At 45.3% G+C, this 26,373-nt stretch overlaps 1 protein-coding gene across 3 annotated transcripts in view; it reads right to left on the minus strand.

Moving 5' to 3' along the window:
- The window catches only part of TSGA10 (testis specific 10), a 529,263-nt gene that overhangs the window by 359,600 nt on the left and 143,290 nt on the right, over positions 1–26,373 (minus strand). For all 3 annotated transcript variants that reach the window (XM_078658208.1, XM_078658209.1, XM_078658207.1), the window contains exons 4-5: positions 26,141–26,291; positions 2,745–2,914 (exon numbers count right to left, since the gene is read on the minus strand). In XM_078658208.1, the coding sequence (XP_078514334.1) occupies positions 2,745–2,914; positions 26,141–26,291 (321 nt within the window). The remainder of the gene's footprint in view (positions 1–2,744; positions 2,915–26,140; positions 26,292–26,373) is intronic.

Raw genomic sequence — 26,373 nt, forward strand, 5'->3', positions numbered from 1 at the left:
TTCCGTGTGTACCCGAGTCTCGGTTCCCAGCGTGTGGCAGCGCCAGACGTAGAGCATTCTTTGGTGTAGCGGGTACCAGGTGTGGCCAGTCCTCCAATTCAACATATCCAATAATTAAACAAATATGGCAATCAGGGTTGCCATAATAACTCCCAAACAAGACCTCTTCAGGAACAGGAGGTCAAACAGGGCAAAAAACAGGGTATAAAAAGAAAGAATAGGGTCTCTGGGATGTGGCCTAAGGTTGTCAATATTTGGTTTGAAAATCAATATGTGAAGAACAGAAATGTGGAAAGTGAAAAAAGGTGACATTTTTTTACAGGGGATATACAGAAAAAGTTAATATTTGGGGGTAAAGATCTTCGTAACCTTTAAAAAGCATGTCTCGTTTATATCAGTTGACAAACAGTCACACTGCTTAAAACCTCATGCGACCAGCACTGGCTTTCCCAGGCTTTATGATATGCCAATGAGCAGAACTGAAATGAAGGCATAATGTGCAATGTTGGCCTTTATGAGTCATTATTTCACTACAAACCAACTGCACTGGAAGTTCAGGCTACATTATGGTTCCCTAGCCGACTTGTCAGCTGCATTTTCCCCTGTATACAACCCCAGTAACTATGACAGGAGCCACAAAAAAGGTTTAAAAAAGTGTTAGCGGGTGTGCCGTGCCAGGCAGGGTTAGCATAACTGTTGTCATTTACATTATTGCTTACGATAGACACCAAATTAGGGAAGTAGGGGTTCACTCGCAGAGATAAAATAACTGATGTCTTCCATGCGTCGATAGTATGTTCAAAGCACAGGTTGGTAGTATGCTCATACCACATGAGAGACATTTAAAGACTTATTCCTAAACAGGAGCAACAGGGCTCACATTGCAGATAGATATTGACAGTAATGCTGTTAGAGAGGCAGCCATAAATAGGGCGGGTATCAGGTGTACCACAAAAGCTCCTATTGTAGCAAGTCTACAAGTCACAGCTATGTTTTCACCCACACACTACATTAGGTAGGAGAACCAAGAGGGGGCGGAAAGGACATCGGTCATGTTTAGGCAGATGTTCTATTACCATGTTCCAGGAAACGAGTCCTTAAGTGCAGGTCATGGAGTATTGGCTAGCAAGCACAGCCAGCCAAATACAGCATGCCCTTTTTAGAATTTAAGAGTACAGGAGCTATTGTAAGATTATGAATGATATCTAGTGAATTCACTGTAATAATTTTTATTGGAATTTTGCAATACAATATATGACAGATACAAAGTAACACCACATCGCGGATGATCACGCTGGGGCTCACGTGATATAATTTAGAATGTCTTTAGGAGTCCTTGAAATCCTGTTAACTGCATTGCCATAGGGGTGAATGGGACTTATAAAATTGTTTAGCTGATATTGCAGTTTTGGCTGAATATTTAGAAGACGTTCAACGGGTTTCCTACTTCTGAAGAAGTTTCACTGTTTTTCCACTTTATTTCCCTTCCACCTCCATCCTTGTACAATACTGAGCCTGGAGTCATAAGGAAAGATGAATATCCCATTTGTTAGTGTTGAGATGGGGAAATGGCATTAATAATGTGGGCTAAACCACGCGTGCCATTACAATACAAGCATAACCATGCTTGCCTTAACCACACATATGCCTTTACCACGCATATGCCTTAACCACGCATACTATACCACACGTTATTAGGCCTGGGGGCCAGGTTTTAGGGCTCAGGGTGGGGAGAGGGGGAGGGGGAAGAGGCAGTTTTTAGGGCTGCAAGTCGGTTTTAGGGCTCAGGGCTGAGGTCAGGGTAGTTATTAGGGCGGGAGCCGGGTTTAAGGGTTCAGAGTGGGGGTCTGATCTTTACCATGCATTTGCCTTTAACAATCCTGCCTTTACAATGGAATTCATTGTAAAGGCATCTGTGGTAAAGGCATGTGTGGAAAAGACACAGTTGTGGTTGAGACCGCGTTGTTTAGGCTTGCATTGTTAAGGCATGCATTGTCATACAACCGTTGGGATGTTCTATAATAAAACTTTGTTGCGTCCACAGGGAAAGAGGCATCAATGTAGAAATTTTGAAAGCTAAACTTTATGTACATTTATCAAGGGTTAACTGTTTCCAATTGAAATACGTTAAAAAAATATATATTGGGTTAACATTTTGCCCAAAAAGAACATGTGACCACATTACATCAATGCATGAAATAAATGAAACATATAGTGGATTTGTTCTGTGGGTCATCGTGAAAGAGGGGGATTCCTACACACGTCATACAAGATGGAGAACAACATGAACTGTCACTGTCTGCTTAGCAGAGAACAGAACTTTCCGTTGCTTCTGTTTATTTATTTTATTTATTTATAGAGCACAGCAGTCACCTTACAGGTATCCTGGTGCTGAGAGCTTTGATCTGAACATAACTTCTGTCAAAGTGAGCAAATGGAGACCAAAGGGTTACTTGGGAAAGAGCCAGATCTTCAGGGCCTTCCTAAAGTACAGTAGCCAGTTGAGGATCTGAGAGTAACAGGTAACTTGTTCCAGAGCTGGGCTGCCTGAACCTTAAAGGTTTGTCCTCCTATTCTAGTCTTACGGAATCTGGTTACACAGAGGAGATTCGCTGATGCTGAATGGAGGCATCTCCCAGTGGTATATTTCTTTAAACTGCGTTGTAAGGGCATAGGGCTCATTCCCTGAAGGGTCATGAAGACAATACATAACATGCATAACATACTTCACCCACATGGCTCACCTGGAGGCTGATACATTTTGGACTGCCACTTCTGCGTCGTAACAACTTCCTCAGCTTCTCACATTCCCGCCTGTAGTGATCTTTTTCCTCCTCTAAGGACTTGACAAAACAATCCAGCTTTGAGGGACTCATCGCCCTTGGTTTTTCAGTTGCTAGTGCACTGTTTTTATCTGGAAGTTATCATAAAAAATGAATCACTTTCTAAAACATGGTACAATGCCACTGAATAGTCAACTGCATAGACATTAGAAAGAGTTCAATGATGACAGAAAAGAAGAATCACATATTTTACTCCCAAAATAAATTGGTGAAAAAAATGGTCTAAAAGGTAGCGCAATGCCAACGTTCTCATGCATGTTCAACTTTGCGTTGCCCTCCAGACTGCATAAGTCCATGAATGTCGCCAAAGCACTAATATTTACCATCCTGTGGCACAGTGCTTGGCACCCCATAGATCAAACACAGCATGGCAGATGAAAATGGGACATTCCAGTAATGTGACTCATTTTAAGAGTATTTCTTTCACTATAACAAATAGATCAAATACCTTATATTTAAGAGGTCATGAACAAACTCGTTAGTGAAATCACGGAAAATAATTTTTTGTATCAGCTTCTGGTGACATCTAATGCTATTGATTTTGCTCCGTTTTCCCCGTCACTGTTTTTGTATTTTTCCCCGTCACTGTTTTTGTATTTTTCCCCGTCACTGTTTTTGTATTTTTCCCCCTCATTGCATTGCCCTCCCGTTTCCTGCCGCTGCTGCCCATGCGGCCTCGCCCCCGACCCAGCCGCTCCTGCCTCCCTGCCTCCGTTCCCGCCCCCCTCCCCTTCATATGGCGACCGCTGTGTGCCGAAGGCACGCCTAAGGTAAGCCCGTCTGCACCCGTCCGCCTGGACCGCACCCAACGCCAGACCCCCTGGCCCCCGCGAGAGCCACGACACCCGACGCCGCGGCGACACCACCTTCCTCCAAGAACTCAACATCGGACGATCATCCAACTGCTTCTAGGCCACCCCCAAGCTCACCAACAGACCCTTCATCTGCTGTAGCTGCAGCTTCACCAGCCGCCGAACACCTACACACCCTACACCACCCGACAGAGCAAAAATCAACTACCTCAGATGCATACTACTCAACACCCGCTCCGTCCACAAGCATGCCATCGAACTGTGGGACCTACTCGACTCAGCCTCCCCAGACGTCACCTTCCTAACAGAGACCTGGGTGAACCCCTCCTCGGCACCCAACATCGCCATAGCCATCCCTGATGGCTTCAAGATCACCAGAAGGGATCACACCAACAGACCAGGATGAGGAATCGCCATCGTCTACAGAAACACCCTCAGAGTCACGACCAGCACAGCAGACACCTCCAGCACCGCCGAACACCTGCACTTCCAGATACACACGGACCCAAACACCACCCTCAGAGAAACACTCATCTACAGACCCCCCGGACCGAGGCCACAGTTCATCGACGTCATCGCCGACATCGTCAGCGCGCACACTCTTGCTTCCACAGATTACATCCTCCTTGGAGACCCAAATTTCCACCTCGAGAACAGCGACAACAGCAACACCATCGCTCTGCTCGATAACCTCGCCAACCTCGCACTCAAACAGCTCGTCACATCCCCCACCTACACCGCCGGACACAAGCTTGACCCCATCCTTTCCGCCAGCAACCACGTCTCTTTCAGCCACACCACCGAACTGCACTGGACCGACCATTGCTGCGTTCACTTCACCTTCAAGAAACCCACCTCGCACCACCGCCCGCAACAGATCCCCTACCACAGCTGGAACAAAGTCACCGAAGACCAGCTCATCACCACCCTCGCCCGAGACCAACCAACAGACACCACCAACACAGACACAGCCGCCCACAATCTCAGGCAATGGATCGATGACTGCGCCATAACCCTTGCCCCGATCAAAAAACCCTCAAATAGATGCACCGACAGGAAGCCCAACTGGTTCACCACCGACCTCCAAGAATCCAAGCAGTCCTGCAAAAGACTTGAGAAGAAGTAGCGCAACGAACAAACCCCGGACAACCATGCTGCCCTAAAGAACGCCAACCGCAAGCACCACCAACTCATTCGAGCCACTAAAAGGACCTCTTTCAAAGAACGCATCGACAACAACGCACACAACAGCAAAGAGCTCTTCAACATCGTGAACGAACTCTCCAAACCCAGCTCCAGCTCCAAGGACATCCAGCCGTTGCAAGACCTATGAGACTCCTTAGCCACCTTCTTTCACCACAAGATTGCAGACATCCACGACAGCTTCAACACCCAGCCCCCCTACAGCCGCCAACATGGCGGACTCACCACCCCCCAGCCTCACCAACCACCTGCTATACTGGACCCATGTCAATGACGACGACACCATCAAGACCATGAACACCATCCACTCCGGCTCACCATCCGACCCCTGCCCTCACCACATTTTCAACAAAGCAAACCGCATCATGGCATCCCAACTCCGGAAGATCATCAACAGCTGCTTGGAGACCGCCACATTCCCGGAAGGCTGGAAACACGGCAAGATCAATGCCCTACTTGAAAAACCCACAGCAGACCCAAAGGACCTCAAGAATTCCGTTCCCGGCAAAAGTCATCAAAACGATCGTCAACAAGTAACTGACTCACTTCCTTGAGGAGAACAACATCCTAGACCCCTCCCAATCTGGATTCCGCAGCAATCACAGCACCGAAACTGCCCTCATCACTGCCACAGATGACATCAGGACCCTACTGGACAGTGGCGAAACCGCCCCCCTCATCCTATTGGACCTCTCGGCTGCCTTCGACACCGTCTGCCCCATTCCGTTCTGAAGTCACCAAGATCATCTGCGGCGTACCCCAAGGATCATCCCTCAGCCCGACCCTCTTCAATGTCTACATGGCACCACTCACCAACATCGTCCACTCGCACAACCTCAAATTGTCTCCTACGCTGACAATACTCAACTAATCCTTTCTCTCACCAAGAACCCCACCACCGCCAAAACCAACCTCCAAGAAGGAATGAAGGCCATCACCCACTAGATACAGAGCAGCTGCCTGAAGCTCAACTCAGACAAGATGGAGGTCCTCATCCTGGGCTCCACCCCCTCCGCCTGGGATGACTCCTGGTGGCCGGCCACCCTGGGAGCTGCTCCCACACCCACCAGCCATTCATGTAACCTGGGGTTCATCCTGGAGTCATCGCTCTCAAGGACCCAGCAAGTCAACGCCGTCTGCTCCTCCTGCTTGAACACCCTCAGCATGCTCCGCAAGATCCACAGGTAGATCCCCACTGGAACCAGAAGGACGGTCACCCAGGCCCTCGTAAGCAGCAGACTGGACTACAGCAATGCCCTCTACACAGGAATCATGGCCAAACTCCAGAAAAGACTCCAGCGCATACAGAACGCCTCCGCAAGCCTCATCCTCGACATCCACCGCCACACCCACATCACCGCCCACCTGAAGGACCTGCACTGGCTGACAGCCAACACAAGGATCCTCTTCAAGCTCCTCACCCACGCTCACTAAGATCTCCACAACGCCGGACCAGCATACCTCAACAAACCTCTCACCTTCTACACCCCAAACCGCCAGCTTAGTTCCGCCGACCTCGCCGCCATCCCACACATCCACAGGACCTCCACCGGCGGCAGATCCTTCCCCTACCTCTCTGCCAAGACCTGGAACACCCTACCCACACAGCTGCGTCAGACCCAGGACCTGCTGACCTTCAGGAGACTCATCAAAACCTGGCTGTTCGAGCAGTAGCTGCACCCCCTCAGTGCCTTGAGACCCTCATGGGTGATTAGTGCGCTCTACAAATGATTGATTGATTCTGGGTGGTAGATTGAGTGCAAACCTAATATAATTGTTGATGGCAGACCCCGTTGACATAATGTATAGTACTTCGAATTTCAGTTCCACCAGAAGAAGCAACAAACTATGTATTAAAGAGAATTCACACTGAGTAACGCAATTAGCTTTGGAACAAACATAGTAGTGCGTTGGTTTGTTGTTGCTTCATATAGCCATAAAGCTGCCAAGCTGGGCACTTTGCTTGCACTATAAATATAATGTTTTTGATGGCTAGTTAGGGCCTGATTACCATCTTGGCGGATGGGATACTCAGTCAAAAAACTGACAGATAGCTAGTCCGTCGTATGACATCTTCGATAGGACTTGTAATTTGGCGGACGGGATATCTGTCATGTTTGTGACGAAGTAACCCTGTCCGCCAAGATCATAATCCAGCCCTTAGTGTCTTGTCTGTATTCTTGCAAATGTTTCATCCCTTCAATTCTGGCGTATATAAATATATGTTCATTTAAATATGATTTTAGTTTTTCAAAAGATTCTGAGGTGCCACACTGCTTCCCACTCTGGCTCCTACCTTTTTTTTTTGTGCCGGCCAAAAAATACCCAATTTTCACATCACTCCTGCTACATTCTTTTGTGTGTGCTCTTTGAAACCGGATTGAGGTCTTACATTACTGCATCCCTTTGTGTAGATTAGTCTGCAGGAAGTAGCGTGGATGTTACATAGCGACTCCAGATGCACCTTTCACACTGGGTTTCTCTGCATCATTAAATATGTCCCTAGAACCTGCCTGCATTCTGCCAGCTGTCTTGCACTTTAAGGTTTGTAAATAATGCGTGCCTGCCTGTTTTTAATAGTAGGGAGCGGAGTTCGAGGAGTTGTGCAAGTGACAGAATGCGTTAGGTCATGCCATTCGGGTGTTTGTCCCACACTGTAAAATCAGCGCGAGCTGCGCCATTAGCCGAGCATGAAGGCGCTGCTTCTTTGTGACGCTCGAGTATAATTTCAATTCAAGCGGCAGCTTCCTCAATGGGAATGGATGGCTGCTCAATATGAGTGGCAGTGACCTACCGCTACTGCCTGTGTTGAGAAATCTCGCTGGGAGGTCGTCTAGCATTGGATTTTCCTAGCTCGCGCTAGCCAACGTAACTTTGGCGAGCGAAGAAAAAACTCAGAACTCCGAATGCAGCGAGGAGTGCAGAAAATGCCACAAGCTCCGCGAACAGAGTGGAGTTCACCGTCCAAACCTAGTTTTTAATACAATTTTGATTTCTCAAATACAAATAATGAGGGAAGTTTTCATTTGTCATGATATATCTGTAAACAAACCATGTAATTTGCAAAAAAGAAATGCAATTATATTTATGGTGACACCTTTACACTTACTCCCATTTTGAGCTAGCAGTTACCATGCCACTAAGTGCTGAGACTGAAACCTGCTTCTGACAAGTTTTAACCAAAGCACCGTGTCTGGAATAGTCCATGCATACATGATTTACAGCTTGTACTACTGAATAGCGACACCAACAATATTGTGATACAAGAATTTCGAGGACAGAATAACCAGGGATAAAATATCGAATGGCAAGTGCATATAAGGATAATAGATTTATGATTCCTAACTCCACATCTATGTACCCTGAAGATATATGTATACTGCATAGGTACGTATGTGTGGAGTTAGGTATAGTAAACAGACTAGGAGTAACAAAATCACCATAAAGGTAACATTATCTTATTTCTATGTTTTGCTCTCTTCCCTTCTCAGAACTAAACAGAGGAAGGGGGAAGATGCAACACTGAGGAGCTAATGGTCTAGGCAAAACTATTCCTAAGAAAGTTGTGATCAAAGCATCTCTGTGTAAGAAAGCCCCAAAAGCATGCCATCAGAATGCCTACAAAGAAGCCCTACAAACTGGCCAAAATACCTCCGGCAGGCAAATGCTAAGAATGCTGTAAAGGGACGCAAAAGCTCTTGGAATGCATGTGCTCTAGCACAGGATGTATGATCTGACCTATTCCAGTAATAGCACTAATAAAGGTAGGATACAATCTACTTTGTAATAAGGTTCTGAGACGCACTTCAGCCAGAGTCATCGCCACCATAAGAAATCGGTACAGTTGTTTTTGTCCAGACAGATAAGAAGAATGTAAATATATACATGATGTTGGACTTGACCCTTTTTGCAGGGTCATCCCTGAACTTTTTGCCTTCCTCCTGTATTTTTCTGACCTGTTGTTCGCTGTTTTAGAACTCTGGGCACTTTACCACTGCGTATCAGTGCTAAAGTGCATATGCTCTCCCTATTGTAAATTGATGTATGGATTAGTGACTCCATGATTGGCTCGTTTGGTTTGCTTGTCGGACCCTAGTACAGTGCACTGCGTGTGCCCAGGGCTTGTAAATCAAATGCTGCTGGTGGGCTTGCAGCACTGGTTGTGCCACCCACAGAAGCAGCCTGTAAAGTGTGTCTCAGGCCTGCCATTGCAGAGCCTGTGTGCAGTCTGGTACTGCCATGCTGACTGGGCAAGTGCGCCCACTTGCCAGTTCCTAAACCTTCCCTTTTCTGCATATTAGTCACCCCTATGGTAGGCCCAAGGGCAGGGTGCATTGTAGGTAAAAGGTAGGACAAGCCCTGATGCGTGTGGCATGTCCTAATAGTGAATAACAGACATTTTCATTTTTCACTATTGCAAGGCCAGAATGGACAGTTTGATTATAACATCTTATAATCCTAACTGACTCAGGGAACTAGGTAGAAATTCGAGTTTAGTATGCCTGAACTCAGAATGATAAAATACATCTTTTAGTGAAGTTGGTTTTAACATTCTGTGTTTGAAAATACCAGTTTTAGAAAGTAGGAATTTTCTTGCCTAACTGTCCAAGCCTGCCTCTGCTAGGTTGTGTATTCCTTGTCTGGATTTTGAGTGACTGGGGCTGGGTATTCCAGAAGACTGGGTAAGTCAGTACAGGGTTGAATAGAGCTATCTGCATGTAGATGGGTGGGAGAAGTTACACCTTGGACCTGAATAGGGCTGTGCCTGCCTTCCACAATGCTGGCTCCACCTCCTGTGGTGCGTCTGATGTCCCTGGCCCACACTTGCAAAGGAAGGAAGGAGTCTTGTCAACAAAGTGCTCCACGACTGCACAGAACTAGTTTGGACAGGGTACAGAACCCTCTGCCTTCAGAGGACAAAGGATTTGCTAGTATAAATATGGGGACCCAGACCCCAGAACTTTGGATCACTTTTGGGAAACAAGAAGAACCTTTGCGGAGGAGGGAAACCAGAGAAATTGAGGAGGAGAATATCCCAAAGTTGAGTGCTGTTTGGGGGATTGGCCTGCAGTGGTTGCCTGACAAATCAACTTGTAAAAGATCTCCAAGGGCTTGAGATAGAGCTTGCCTCCTGCTGAAGTCTCAGGGACAACATACTTCACCAACCAGCTCCCCTGCCTTCGCTTGCTGGGAATTGAAGTGCCTGCTGTTGAGCTGGGCCTTCTGAGAGACTGTGTGTCGCTGGAAGCGCGACTCAGGGCGAAGAAGCGTGTCACCGCCACAGCCGTTGTCGTCGCATCACCAGAGAAGAGTGTCACCATCGCAGCAGTCGCCGTCGGGTGTGCCGCATCAAGAAGAAGACACCATTTTGTTTCATTGCACCGGATCTTCATCGCATCACGGCGCTGCTGGTCGTATCGCTACCGAAGCGCAGTAAGAAACTGACGCATCACCTCCCCATGCAGAGAAGAACCGACGCATCCCCTACGCAGCAGTAGGGCCCCGATGCATCACAGTTCTTGCGTGTAAGGAACCGACGCATCACCTTCCCTGCAACACTTTTGTTGTATAGCACTACGCATCCAAAGATACATTGAACTCACAGTGTTGCATTTTTTTCTAAAGAGAACTAAGCTATTTCTACCATTTTTAAAGTACAGTATTGTGGATTTTTGTCGTTTGTGGTCTTGTGTTAAGTCTACATAAAAATACTTCTTTTTATACTACAACTTGTGTGGTGTCCATCTGTAGTGTTGTCACTGGGTTACTGTATGTGTTCGCAAATGCTTTACACACTGCCACTGAGATAAGTCTGTCTGCTCCTGCCAAGCTACCAAGGGGGTGAGCAGGAGTTATTTCAAGAGTGTACCCCCTTACCCTGACTAGACGCAAGGTTTCCTATTTGGTCAAAGGTACCTATCTCTGCCAACTAGAGACCCCCACATCTAACATCAGACAATACCCAATTCCTGTTAACGGGAAATACTATTTCTAATATTGTTAAGTATGTATAGGGACATATAGAAGTGTGCAAACCTTCTGGAAACACTTTGGAGTTCATTCAGGCTGCTGGTCTCTCCCCACTTACAGTGGCACGCTTCTACCTGTGGTTTTGCATCGACCTTGAGTACATTTTGCACTAAAATAGAATGCTGGGCAGATTAACAGTTTCAGAAATACCGTACAGGACTAGGGAATGTTTGCTACTTTCATATTTGTCTGGGCAAAACAGGGCTGTTTACCCCTTGCCCCTCCCCTGCAAAATAATCTTTAAAAGAATAGTGAGGTAGGATTTGGATCAAAGAAGAGTTGTGTGTCCACATCAAACGATGCTTCCACAGCCTGAATAGGCCAAAGTGATTTGTTGGTCCTTTTGCACCTTTACACACCATTCGACTCACTCGATCATCAAATTCTGACTATGTGGTTGCAGGTGGTGTCCAGGCCCCTGGATGTTTCCTAATAATGGTTAAGATGATCCTGGGGAAACAAATTCCCAGGTACATCAGAGTTATAAAGACCTGGAGAGCTACTCGTGGGCTTATATGGTCAACTGTTAACCTCAAGTCAACCCTCTCTGTGATAGTTAGAGCTTGGAAAGCCTATTCGTGTAGATAACACCTAGTTGTGCCTAACCTTTCAGGAGAGCGACTGGTCCAAGCAGTATTCTTTGACACCAAGCAATATATTTACCTGTATGAATAATAATGTATTGTGCAACAATTTCCTGAAAATAGTTTATGTGCATTCTGGTAATTTAGGTATGATCAACTATAAATACGTGAGGTCTGAGTTTTCATACATTCATCAAAATGTGGGCAGGCTGCCCTTTAGGTCTTGATCCATATGAGAGAGAGTTAACTAACTATGCTTCGCCTGGGGTACTGTGCTTGGCGCAAGTCTGGCTCTAGGTCATATGGTTAATTTCCCGACTTCAAGCTACTACAACAAACAACTATGGCAAGCTCCCTAACATAAAAATATATATATATATATATAGCTTCAGGATGCTGTTTCCTACAAGCTACAGAAGAGTGCCTCCAGCTAACAAGTGAGAGAACCAGACATATTCCATGAAAGAGTTAAGAAAGAATGCATGCCTGCACAGCCCTCTTGGGTGACTTCAACCTCCCAAACAACACTAGTTAAAAAGAAAAACAAGAGACACCGTCTTCCTTAACTTATTTTTATTTGCATTTAACATATTAGTAACACAGTAATGCAAATCAGTGAACACATTTTTGGGATAGTGAAGTTACAGAAGTCAGTCAATACCATGCATGTACATTGCATTTACCAACATACTCCTGTGGAGGACCTGATTAAAAGCAACTGACTTCGTTCAAGTTTCCAACAAAAGTAGGAGCTTATTGCATATATAAGAAGCAGGTAGAACTTCAACAGATGCACATACTCATGCACCAGTATATTATACTGTAAGACATTCTATGTAATACAATTAGATGTACAAATGGCATCTATAAATGTATTATGAATGATACTATTCTTATATCTGCCTGTCTCTGCCAGTAACCACCCATAGCCAATGTGGCTGTGTACCCTTCCTCATGATTGCTAATTGTATTTCAAATATATATAAGCATTCAGTTCAAGAACTTCCCCGTCCTCAGGTGTCTACTGCCCAGTACTGCACCAGTACTGCTGTACAGCTGATTTAGGCTTTTTGTGTAACTGTCTTTGTCTTCACTATTTACAATTACTCCATCGGCTACTGCCACAAGCTCTACGCCGCTCTTCCGTCTACTATTAAATGGGCCATCTGGAGCTCTCTAGTTCATGGCAATGGCTCTTTTAGCTAGTGACAATGCAAGATTCAGAAATCTGGAGCTCCTTCTGGGCGTAGGTAAAGAACTAGTAAGTTTAAAGAAATCTGCAGCAGACTGGTTTGTGCAGGATCCTTTCCAGGTCCCCAGTTACCTGCCTCCAAAACTTTTCAGTTCCTGGGGATGACGAGGTCATATGGTTGAAATCTGCAAGAATCAGATTACACCTTGGGAAAGTTGTATTCTCTGTACCAGCTACAAAAAACACCGTCTTCAACCACATCGATATACTCAACGTGGTACAGTACGTTACATACCAGACACACTCCAAAGGCCACATCCATGACCTTGTTTTCTCCATTATCACCAACAATCCAATGCAAACCACCCATTCTGGACACGACCTATTACTTTGCCGTCCTTATCACTATGCTTAGCGCCCTATCAACAAACCAAGGTCAACACAAAATAGAATACCAAACCATCAAATCCTTAAAAGGCGTCAAACAATTTGCAGTTCAACAGTGAAGACATATTCAGAGCAATATATAAGTATACAAATGAACAGTACACAGTGCAGCATATAACAGTCCAGGTACATATGTAACATATAGGATCAGCTATAGGACGAACAAATTCACATGGCAGTAACACTTTGTATGAATGCTCATGGTACACCAGGTCTGTCTGTAATTATAAATAAACTGTGATTGGGCCCCATATATCTTAAAGGAGAGATGTAGCAGGCATCAGTTCCCAGAATCCCTCATGTTGCTCCTGGCAATAGGCAGCATCCTGAAGCCAACAACCCAGGACATTGAATATCATCCATACCTGAATGTCCAGTGCCTACCTGAAGCTCAACTCAACCAAGACAGAAATCATGTTATTTGCCAAGAACCATAAACAAGATACTGTAGAAACCTGGTGCAATGACATGAACCTTGATGTCTTCAAACTACAGCTTTCACTGAATGCCGTGTCACTTGAATTCGCCCTGGACACCAATGTTACCCTCAAGGAACACATTAGCAGAAAACACAAATAAAGCATGATATCAGCTTCAAAAGAGCACCTACCCATCTTTTCCAGAAAGTGACTTCAGAAGTGCTGATCAAGTCCTCATAATATTGCATCTGGATAGAGGTAATGACCTACTCTGTGGTCTTCAAGACTCAACACTGGCACCTCTTAGGGTCATCCTCCTTTTTTCAGGGTTCCAGGAGCCCTGCATTTTAAATTTTGTTTTGTTTTTGATATCAGTTTATTGTGTTTCCATGTCGATCAATACAACTTCTTTGGGGTATTGCACATGCAGCAGCACCTCTCATTCAGGGTAATAAGAAATACACTCAAATCACCCCATCCTGAAGGAATTCCACTGGATTATCTTGCCAACCCATCATCCTCAGCTGCACCATTAACAAGGCTGACACTAGCAGCACATTCTGCTTACCTGGCACACCCGCAGCGAGGACACCATAAGACTGCAGACTAAGAAGTGTAAAAAGCAGAAAGAACAAGACAGCATGCCTTTTCCATCTATGCACCCAGGATCTAAAACAAAATCCTTGTATACATCAGGACCACTCTAATGCTGCTTCAATTTAGGAAAGAGTTGAACACTCACCTCTTTTCAGAACACTACATCGTAATGCATTAACCATCCACAGCTTCCTCTCCTATTACTTGTTGACTTTATGCTTTTCTTTGACAAGATACAACACTCCACTGTCTTTTGGTTAGGTTAATCCTGTAGAAATACCATATAGATACACTCTAGCAGTGGTCCAACAAAGAAATGCACATTTTGTGAAATTCTTCAGGTGAGACTGGCCTTCTGTACCTTATTTTCCTCACAGAAATACCAAAGAGATGGGTGGAATATTACCTCTGAAGAAAGACCAACTCTGATTTTCATATGGATAGCATCACACCTGAAAACGTTTATTCATCACAACCAGAATGGCTTTATTCCCCAGCGCATACCTCCTTTAACATCAGGTCCCTGTCAAGGATCCTTGAAGAAACCCAGGAAAAGCTCTATTCTACTGCATTACTTTAGTCTATAAACCTATGCAAAGCACTTGATAATCTTTACTGCTGAGACTTACGTGCTGCCATGAGGCGTATGAAATTCGGCCAGGATGGGAATGGTGAGTCACCCTACTGTATGTGGATACTAAAGCGAAGGTCCGATCCAAGGGATGTTTAGCGGAGGCAATTCAGGTGCATAACGGAAAACGGCAAGGTGGTTCCACTTACTGATGCTATTTGCCCCAGTGGTCTGGTCATTTGTTAGCATGATGAAAGCGGAGGGGAAGGGAATTCCATTATGGGATGGAGAGCATGTAATCATGCTTTTTGAGGACGACATACCTTCGATTTTCTAGAGTGTAGAGATTCTGTCCAAACTGGGGGAAGAGTATATGGCTTATGTACTAACTGGTGAAAACACTGTGCCTTTCCAGTGTCTCTGGCACTACTGCCCCCTACACAAACGGTCCCAGACTCAAACATCAAGTGGGAACCTCATGTCTTAAAATACTTGGGGGTCAAAATATATCACTCTTACATAGGACGCCTCCCATGTTCCCTTCCTTAGTGTCCAAGATCCTTGAAGGGTAGTGTGGCTTTCTGGTGCTCTACACGATTGTGTACTATAGCCAGGATTGCCTTGTCCAAAATGATGATTCTACCACGAATGCTGTATTACTTTATGAACCTTCCAGTCTGGATACCTGGTTTTGGGCACTGAGCACACTGCTTCAGAACTTGATTTGCAACAAGGGACAACATCGGTTCTCGGTAAATACTTTGCAATAACCAATGAGAGCCAAGGGACTTTGTATTCCAGACTATGAACTGCACATCCTGGCAGTACAACTTCAGTGGCTGCCTCAGTGGCTTTTGGGATTAAACGTAGAGGAGCTGGAGAAAACAGGGCATATGAACCGCAGAGCGCATAGATTGTGCAAATCCTGAGAGTAAGGTTGAAATTGATACGACAACCCGCACTGCTCTCCACTGCAATTCACTGCTGCAGGGCAGAAGTTAAATAGACTCAGAAGTGCTTGAGATATGCACCTGTCTTGCCCTTGACACTGGGGTGGGGGTGAATTCTTTACAGAGAGGCGCTTGAAGGAGTGGTGTAGAGTTGTGATAGAGACCACAGGAGATTGTTACTTTGGGGGAGCGTTCAAGATCTTGGATGCCATGATTGGTTAGGATGGATAGCCCAGAGCGCAGTTTCTGGTGCATGGTGCACTGGTGAAATCCCAGCAGCAGTTATGGGGACCCAGGCTTGTAGAACCGCAAAAGCATGAATTTCTTCAGTTTTGTTGACTTTTTGTAGTGGATGTAGACTGGTATCATGGCTATATAAAACATTTCTGTCAATGACATCTGATAGACGTCGATGCAACGAGCCAGGTGGGAGGGAAAGCTAGGCAGACCATTTAGTGGGAAAGAAAGGGAGCAAGCTTTGGAACACATGCACAAAATCTCCAGAAACACTTATTATAAATATACAGTTGAATTATCTTCACATACCTCACCAACCATAGACTTAGGGCCTGATTTAGATCTTGGCAGGACTCCCGTTGTCCCTCTGTAGCAGCATTTACAAGTACTCCGTGAAGCTGACGGATTTCCCGCCTGCCCTATTTAGGTGAGGGCTGGCTGTTCCTCCGTCCGCATTTTTTCAATCGCGTAAGCGTCTCCTGCTGGCTAACATTACTGTGCCACTGTCAGGGTGGCAGGATTGCACTGAGCCTATTTAGATTTCTAAGATGTGCTGGTGTTGCCCTAGTGGTGTCCTTATGCCAGGATTCCGTTGCGGGACGCGTTCAAAATTGTACTATTCCTGTAGGTTTTGGATGGATGCTGGCATCACACACCTGATGTGGTTTGGCTAGTTGATTTCACCTGCATACCACACTATAAAACATACTCCACTTCCTTTGCCATTCCACTGTGGGTTATCAAATGTATTTAAGTTTATTGTATGATAATGGCAGGGAGGAGTAACCCTCGTTTTACTGAGGGAGAATTGTTAGTCATTGTGGATGAAATTTTTAGAGCAGAGCCACAATTGTTTAGAGTCCATGTACAAAATAAAATAGCTCAGAAAAACCAAATGTGGGCCAGAATAGTTGAGAGAGTGAATGCTGTAGCAAACAACCTGCGCACACAAGAGGAAATTAGAGACGGAATGACCTGCGGGGGAAGTATGTTCCCTGGCCTCCAAGATCACCTGGAGGCCCAGAAGACTGGTGGTGGTTCTCCCAGCACCCTTACAACTATATCCCTGGAAGGAGACGGTCTTGCAGATCCTACACCCTGAAGGCTTAACAGGAATCCCTGATAGAGTGGAGACTGGTAAGTTATTCTTTTGAATGTGTCACTAAACCAAAATGTCACTTTTGCTTTCAATATAGCGGTTGCTAATGTGTTGCACTTTTTCTAAATGTATAAAACTATATATAATTTTATTTCTGTTGCTGTTTGGACATTTGTAGCATTATTGTTGTTTCTCTTGTTTTACTAATTGTTAATGTTTTGTCAATGTGTGTGTTTTTCTCCATGTTCTTTTTTTTGCCTTGCTTGTTTGTTTGAATGTATTTTATTGAATTTAAGATTACATCTTTCAACTCCATTGAATTTCACATGATGTTATGGTGCTTGTAAGTGTTTTTTCACCTAATAACATAATTCATATATGTGTTTTATATTGTAAATGACTGTTCATTTTTACTGCATATTTGTACTAGGGATGTTTAATTTACAATGTTGAAAGTGTTGTTAATGTATAATTGGAATAAAAATAATATTGCAATTTGGTCATTCACTCTTTTCTTTCATATTTCCACATATGGTAAAGTGTTATGTATTTATCAACCTCTAGATTTTGCTATGTTTTTAAATGTTTTTTGTTTAATTTTGTATGTTGTAATGTTTAGTTATTTTACTGAATTGATGTAATTTGTTTCACAAATCAAAGGTTGTTGACTTAAAATTTAAATTCATGTTAATTTGTATGTTGAATATAAGTTGTTTTTTAATAAATGTACTTTGCAAAGCTTATATGATAACAATGCTATTTATCCTTTAAAGTTGTTAACCTTACAGAATTTTACCCTGCTAAGCCTTGGAATGGTTTCATTCACATTTCGCATCTCAACTGTATTGTGGTGAATGTTTGGTATATTTTATGTGTACATTCTAATTTGTTTTCCATTCAGGACATTATTTTACCTGCTTTTTTGAAGTCAGTTTGTTTGTAATTTAAACTGTTTTTGTAATTCATTGTAATACTATTTTAGGTTACTTCAAACACATTTGATGTTCAATCCAGACTTTTAAAATCTTTTTTTTTAATGAATAATTATAGGTTCAACACTTAGAGTTTCTGGTCCACCATCTGCCGCTGCTACTGATGATATCTCCACTCCAGTCCAGGAACAAGCCTTCAGTGAAGAATCCACTACTGCAAGTCTGGATGATGAGGAGCAGGCTGACCCATCTGGTCTGCCTGGGCAGAAAGCTCCAGTGAGTCTCATTTGGAACACACCAACAAGTCCCACCCCAGCTGTTACCACACACCTCAGCCTACAGATACCTCCACTTCCTGTGTTCAAAGGGTACATCATGCAAATCCTGCGCCACCCAGGTTTGGCTTCTGTTGATCCAACACCCACCACCTCCAATTCTTCCAGGAAGCAGTGGGATGGGGCACATTGGGTCAGTGGGGGTAGGGTTTGTGAGAAGAAATCTGGAGGCCAGAAAAGGGAGGCCACTGGGTTTATTGTCACCAAGACCACCATCGACCAAGTCCTGGAATCCCTCAATCAGTCCCAAGGCATGATGGGTCAGGTCCTTACAGAGTTTCCGGGGATGAAGCAGTTGCACAGGGAGCACAATGTTCAGAAGGAAAATCTGAACTCGAATTTGGGCTCCCTGACTGGGGTGCTGCATGAGTGTTTCACCCATATGTGCAGGGCTTTTCCAGCACCAGCCTCCCCTTTCTGTGGTCCAACAACATCTGGGCCTCTACTACATCTACCTCAGTCACAGAAAGGGAGGCCCTACCACAAGAGGAAACACCTGCAGCCACCTCACTCCTTGCAACTCTGGATCCAACAATTCCCCTAAGCAGGGGACATTCATCTGGACCAACAGGAGAGGATGGCAAGACCTCCACTGCCACCAGCAAGAGACGCACAATCTAATTTTCTCGCCAGTGTGTGACTAGCATTCATTCTGTGGATTAGCAGACTCCTCAGTCACCCCAACCACCCAACCAGCCCAACCTTCTGCCCCAACTAAGGTCCCTTCCACAACTGAAATCCAAACTCCCACCCCAATCCCAAGCACACCCACTTCTTTGTAGAAAGAGTAGGAGGAGGAGCCGGGAGCCGAGCGGACGTGGATCGTCTCGGCTCCCGGTTCACGAGCTGCTCGGGCCTGGCTGTAGGCTGCTACAGCCCTTCTCCTGATTCGCCCTTTTTCCCCCCATGGAGAGGAGCGAGTGGGGCATTTGCGGAGCAGTGGTGATCGCTCCTAGCTTGGCGGACGGGTCCGGTCTCCCGAGGAGAAGGAGGAGAGGGCGGCGGCGGCGCTCAAAATGGCGGGCGGCACCTCGCCATGGACTCCGCCGACTGCCCGCCGCTGGGAGGCCAACGATTGCAACCTGCGCTCCCCCAGCTTGTCCAGACTCTCGCTGATTGTCACAGCGGCTGCCGGGACATAGCACCATCTAGCCCATCTCTAACGGCGACCCCCACTGAGGGAATCCTCCCGGCGCCTGCCTGACTCCAAGATGGCGGCCGGCGGCGACTTTCGGATGGCGATCGCCGCCTCCTCTGGCTCGCCCCAACTTCTCACCGGCCTCTTGCCTATCCTGTAGCCCTGTCTCAGACTGTCTTGCCTGCCACTCGTCCTACTACCGTTTTGGGGGCCTCTGCCACTTCGGGTATGCCCTGTGGTCCTGCGACACGGGCCGGATCACCGGATCACTCACCCCTTCCCCCCTACAGCATGGCTCATGGCTCCCGGAGGCCACACTGCTTGCCCCCCTGCTGGTCCGCCGCCGACTCCCACACATCTTCCAGGGCAGTTGAATACAAACACAACTTACTGGCTGCCGTGGCAGCGACTCACCGCCAACGCGTGACCGCACCAACACCTTCATCACCTTGCGCACTCTCACGCCCACCGAGCCGGATGACCGCAAGCTCTCCAAGATGGCGACGCGCCTGCGGCTGGCCTCCAGCTTCATCTCCCACCTGGGCTCCCACCTTCTCCGCTGGACCTTTTGACTTTTGTTCTGTCCTGACCGACACTTTGCTGCTATTTTCGGACAGTTTTCTCTGGACTCTAGCCCTCCTCCCATTCCCCCGTCCTTTAACCCTTCTCCCCGTGGATGATCCTCAAATGTCTCCTCCCTTCTCCGCTTCCCCTTCTCTCCATACCCTTGCATCCCTCCCACCCTCCCTTTGTGCTGTGACTGCATCCACACTTATGGAACTCTGCTCTTTGACTTATTGTAATAACTCTACCCAATGGTATTTGCTTCAGACCTTGCACCATATACCATTCCTATGCGACCCTTAGAGTATATCCAGTCATATCCCTTCCCATGTATATAGAGATAACTCTAATGACTAGTCTCCTATGTGATTTTTAGAGTATATCCATGGGTATCCCCTCCCTATGTATATAGAGATAGCTCTAATCACTAGTATATGCAGTGGTCCGCTTTGCTCTCTACCATTCCTATGTGACTTTTAGAGTATATCCAGTCTTACCCCTTCCCTGTGTATATAGAGATAACTCTAATCACTAGTTTATGCAGAAGTCCGCTCTGCTCTCTACCATGCCTATGTGACTCTTAGAGTATATCCATGTGTATCCCCTCCCTAAGTAGATAGAGATTTCACTAGTATATGCCTAGAGTTTATCAATTTGTATCTCCTCCTTGTGTGACTCTATCTCTTGTACATTTGAAATTTTTTCTGTTTGTACCTTTTTGTAACGCATGTAAACCTAAGTCCGTACGTTTTCAACTGGTTCTTATGTAAGTCAAAAATTTGCAAATTCTTTTTGGACCGTCAGTCCTTATGTTTGAAACTGGGTTCTATGTAAAGCGCTCTGACGCCTTCGGGTAAAGTTTGCGCTATATAAAATCGCATAAATAAATAAACCCACTCAAACAGACACAAGAAGCACAATCACACACACACATAAAAACAAACACACAAACAACATTCACAAACTGTTGAAACTACACCCATAAGCACCACACCCACAAACATCACCATACCCACAAACACCACCACACCCACAAGCACCCCAACCACCACCACAACATCTACCTCACCCACACCCACAAGCACCACAACCACCACCACACCCTCAAGCACCATAACCACTACCACACCCACAATCACAACCACACTAGCCACCATTACACCCACAAGCACAACCACCAACGACCACAACACACTAATCAAAACCATACACACTCACACAAAGGCACACCTACACACAAAACACAAACCATAAGCAAACACACACACTCACCAGAATATCAAACAGCCAAAAAACATACATAAAAAAACACATAACACGAGACCCACATGCAACTGCCACAAGCACATCACCCACTCCAGCTACCTCTGCCTCCAAAAGCAAAGCATCTACCACCCCTCCTACCCTTACTTCTTCCAGTTTCTTTTCTTATCTATCCTTGACCTCTGCCAAACCCAAATCCACCACTCCCAAGAAAAAGCCTTGAGGTACCTACTCTGTGCCCAATAGATGCACCTTGCTGCGGAGGTTACCCTTTGGACTATGTTTAGGAGATAAGCTACGGGCAACAAAGCCACAAGGTGTTGTTGTTGAAAACCCTTTTTCTTATTTATTTGTTTTACTTTGAAAAATGTTCATGAGAGAATTATCTCAGTTATAAATAATTATAACTAATCAATTGTAAAAAAAAATGCAATCAGCCCCAAATTTTTTTTTTTTAATCCTGCTTTTTTGTACCCACTATGGTTCCCCCTCAGTTTTTCATTTTATATTTTTTTGGGCTGACTCCACTTTGGGCACCCACACAAGTGAGTTATCATTTTTATTAGGAGACTGAGGAGAATGCTGGATAGTGGGAAATTTTCACCAGCACCAGGAGGGTGGCTGTTGAGAGCAGCCTTCAGGCTTATCTTGAAGGAGTGCTAAGCAACTTGTTTTACCAGTTTAATCATGTAGTGTTAGTTAACTGAAAAAGAACCACACAGTGTTTATATAAAAATAATGCTATTTATTACACAACACTCACTAACACATTGGTATATCTCCTCCCCGGAGACAACAACACAAATACACAACAATACTTCAATTGCATAAGGTAAGGAGAACAAAATACAGTGGTCCCCAGGGGGAGACCAAACCATATATTACGAAACTGAAATATGAACTGCAGGAGAGGATGGGACTTCAACCAGAAGACCCATAGGAGCCCTGAACACAAGAAACCACCCAAGGTAAGTACGTAGGCACCCCACAGAGGCTGTGTTAAGAGGGGGAACACTGCCGCGAGCCCAATGGAAGTCAATTGAGTAGTTGCGGTTGCAGTTTTGCAGAAGGACCCCTCCCAGAGGACCCCATAGAAGAATTTCCTTGGAGGACAGAAGGTTGGAGAGCCACCCCACCTGTGGATGACCAGGAGACCAGGTTACCCACACCAGGGAAGCCATGTGCATAGGTGTGAAGAGATGTCGGAAACCTCCATAGAAGAGGTCCGGTGGAATCCAAGGGTGGATTCTGGAACTGAGGAATCTGCAAGCAGAGGGGACAGAGTCTATGCCACTCAGGAATGGCATCGAACAGCAATGCCCACCAATGTCGGACGGTTCACACGAGTTGACGGTGACCTTGTCATTGCAGCTGTGAGGATCAGGCGAAGTCCAAGGGTCCAGGCAGTCGAAGAGTGATGTGGTTTCAGGCTTGAGTCTTGTCCCATGACGAATCTGAAAAGCCACCCACAGGTAAGCCCTTAAATACCCTAAGGAAAGGGTTGGAATGACTCAGGGGTCACTCCTAGAGGAGGGACTGGACAGAGGGGAGGATACTCCCATGTCCTCTGTCCAGTTTGGTATCAGAGCAGGAGCCAATGACTCTCTGAACTGGCTCAAACAGGAGTATGGAAGGAAAGCACCAAATGTGCCCTTCGAAGCAGTCTGGTGGCACTGGCAAGCACGCCCAATACACTAAGTCCTGTTTGGGTGGTGGCCACACCTCCCTGTGACAGGAAACCTATTGATCTACCTTCCCCTGCACGAGCCTGGCACAGCAGGAGGAGGCCAGAATTGTGTTTGTGGTCGGCAGCAGCACTAGCTTAGTGGCAGACCCTGAAAGGCAGTTACTGGGAGTACAGGGGGATACCCCAAAGGAGCTCCCAGTGCATGGGATCATAATTCCAACATTAGAATCAGTGTTGGGGTATGATTCCATCATGTTTGATACCAAACATGACCGGTTGCGGCGCAGCCACTATATAGTTAGATGTCTCTTATTGACTGATGTCTACTATATGTTTTAAAATGGCTAACCGCACTTACAAAGCCTGGAGACTCAACTACAGGGTTTTTAGGGGTGTCCTGTTCAAGCACGGGCACCCTCACACTTATAACTAAGCACCCTGCCCTCAGGATTGAAGAGCCTGCCATAGGGTTGAATTATAGATTTTAAGTGCAGTGACCTTAGATATAAAGAAATGTAAATCTGTTGTGAGAGGTGCAAGCACCAACTCGCATGGGCTGCAATGGTAGGCCTGTAGTCACCATTTAAATGGCCTCCCATGGGTGGCACAATACATGCTGCAGACCATGGGAGACCCCTGGTGTACCTATGCCCTGGGAACCTTAGTATCATATACTAGGGACTTATAGGGGGACAGCAGTAGCTAATTGTGTATGTATAAAAGTACTTACCATGGTAAATTTAGGGAGAAAGCACAGTGACTGGGGTCCTAATTAGCAGGATCCCAGTCAGACTAGGTCAAAAACAGACTGACACCAAGTAAAAAGTGGGGGTAACCATGAAAGCAGACCCTACTTTCCTACACTGCCACAGTTACATCAACGGGAAGGCACATCGAGATTGGCCCGGCAGAAATATTGACTGAACTCCCTTTGACAGATGCTTTTGCATATTACTCCGTTGATACAGGAGGAACATCTTGGCAGAGAAAGAGGCACTCAGTCCAACTATCGTCCATAAACTTGCCAGCATCTAAATTGAGCGGGTGGACTGCCTAGTAGGCGGACAGATTAACCGACAGAAAAGTGACAGTGGGACCAGATCTGCCAAAATATAAATCAGGCCCTGAATATCACAATGCAGATTGATAACATGCGCTGCTCTCGCTGTGCTTTAGTTGAAGCTGGATTTGTCCACATGTGTGGAGCTGTCCAGTATTAGCACAGCTTTGGACAGGGGTAGTTGCGGATATGGAACATACACTAAATAGACTGAAAAAAATGGAAGCAATTCTATAGGGATTATACGCCTTATCGAAGGAGAAAAAAGTGGGAAATAAGATTCAGGCCTAGTTATTGCTCCTAGAGATAAAGCGCTGCACTGGCGATCACAGAGGGGAACACCAAATAGTTAGTGGAAAAAGGCAGTGGCGAAATGGCCAATAGCAGCATGGTATACATAGAAAACCTATAGCATACCTCTGGCTGGAAATAGTTGCATCCTTTATTTATATTGTGAAAAGAATGCAATGTAAAATGTAATGCAACAGCAATTTATAAAGCCATACTAATACCCAAGAAATGTGCTTCTAGGTGATTTAACCCCTTGCCCGGAATTCCGCTCCTGTGCGGCACATTCACATCGCGGGCGTGGTCATGACGGCCCCCAGCCGTCATCAGCACACGAGCACTGTGTGCCATGACGGCCAGGGGCCGTCATCAGCATGGAAGGGGTTAAGCTAAACTGCAAAAGGTGAGGCATTCAAGTGACCCTCACTGACCTCATGGGATCTTACCCTACCTACTAAGGGAAGTTCTAACCCCTTCATTTATCCGGGGCACCGAAATTTTAGGGCCACTGTAGATGCAACTTTCTCACTCAGTCCTGTCCAAGCGCCCTGGATCTCCCTCTGAGACAATTAAAGCGTGAAACATGTTGACTAGAACATATGCCCACTTGAAACATATAGTTACCCAGCTACCAAGGGACATAATACCCCTTAAAGCAGCACCATACACTTTGTTTTAATAATGACTAAAGAATCACCTGAATAAAAATTAATCACTCTCCCTCCAGCCATTTTTTAATACACCTTCTAGGACTTCCCTGACACTTACACCCACGCACCCACACTGCTTCATCAAAGGTTCTCCAAAAAAGAGACCTTTTGGGGGACCCATAGGGCATTGCAGTGCCAGCCCGACGAGGAGCAAAAGTCCAATGATGAAGCATGACATCCTTCAGGGTGTGTGAGGGCATCAAGATGAGGACACACTGCCCCCCACAATTAGAGTAGCATATGACGAGAGTATCTCTTACTTCCCTTCTTTTTCCCTCTGCTTAGGAGCAGTGACTCCTTTTTTAGTAGCCTGACCACAGCCAGAATGATCATGCTGCATTTTGGACAGAAGGCTGATGGGGTGATGTGTTCCGCTCTGGTCACCACTGCTGAACTGCAACGGGAATCCCAATTCTGGTCTTGACCTAATTACTACTGCTGAATAAAGTAACATTTGGAATGGGGAGTGGTAGTGCGAGTGGTGTGCTAGTGGGTAATATGCTCAACAGAAGTTAATGTTTGATATGCTTGACCTTTTGTAGCATTGTATAAAGATCTATTTAATACAGAGATTTGTGTTGTGTACAAAGCAAATTCATTATTTTACTGTATAATTTGGTTAACTTTGATAACAACTAAAAAATGATAAGTAAATCAATGTTACTGTCAAAATGTGCACTGTGAGTTTTGGTGTTTACAGAAAGATGGGCTCAAAATAGAGGTACTGTCCGATTCAAATGTTAAAAATGAAATAAATAGAATAATTATTTACTGCAGACAAAGAAAGCACTCTGTAGTTTTAAAGTAGTTGGTAGAATTTATGGTACAGGAGGCACCTGTTCCTTGTTGAGTATCACTGATTCCAGCCTCCTGTTACCTTATTGAATCATCCCCTATTAATTGACTGCTCAGTGGGTAATATGCGGCACTCAACAACTGAGAAGGTATGAGGGATGTCGCAATCGTATTTAATATTGCTGATGCTAGTTATGTTATGGGCAGCTTTGAGATAAGAAATGAGTACCATTTCTTTTATCTTAATATACATATTAAAACATATTTGTAGTGAAAATTTACATATTACATATTATGTATGTCGATACAGACGGTTATGAAAAATATATCAATAAGTCGGTGATGCCATCAATAAAGTATTCATTTGATTATTCTTCTTAGTACCTTCTCTTTCAAGCTTTTCAATTTTCTTGCTAAGTCGGCTCTTCTCTTCCTGGAGTTGATCCAATAGGATACCGAGTGTTCGATTTTCTTCTTTCTTTTCTTCTATTTCAGCTTCAGATTTCTGTAGCAGTTGACTGATTGCTTCAGCATCCTGGGTACAATAAGATACAATTAGGTATACAAATAGAGCATGTCATAGTGAGTATAACTTATTTTCTGCAAAAAAGAAAACA

Source organism: Lissotriton helveticus, chromosome 8 (genome assembly GCF_964261635.1).
Source record: "Lissotriton helveticus chromosome 8, aLisHel1.1, whole genome shotgun sequence".
Classification (NCBI taxonomy): Eukaryota; Metazoa; Chordata; class Amphibia; order Caudata; family Salamandridae; genus Lissotriton; species Lissotriton helveticus.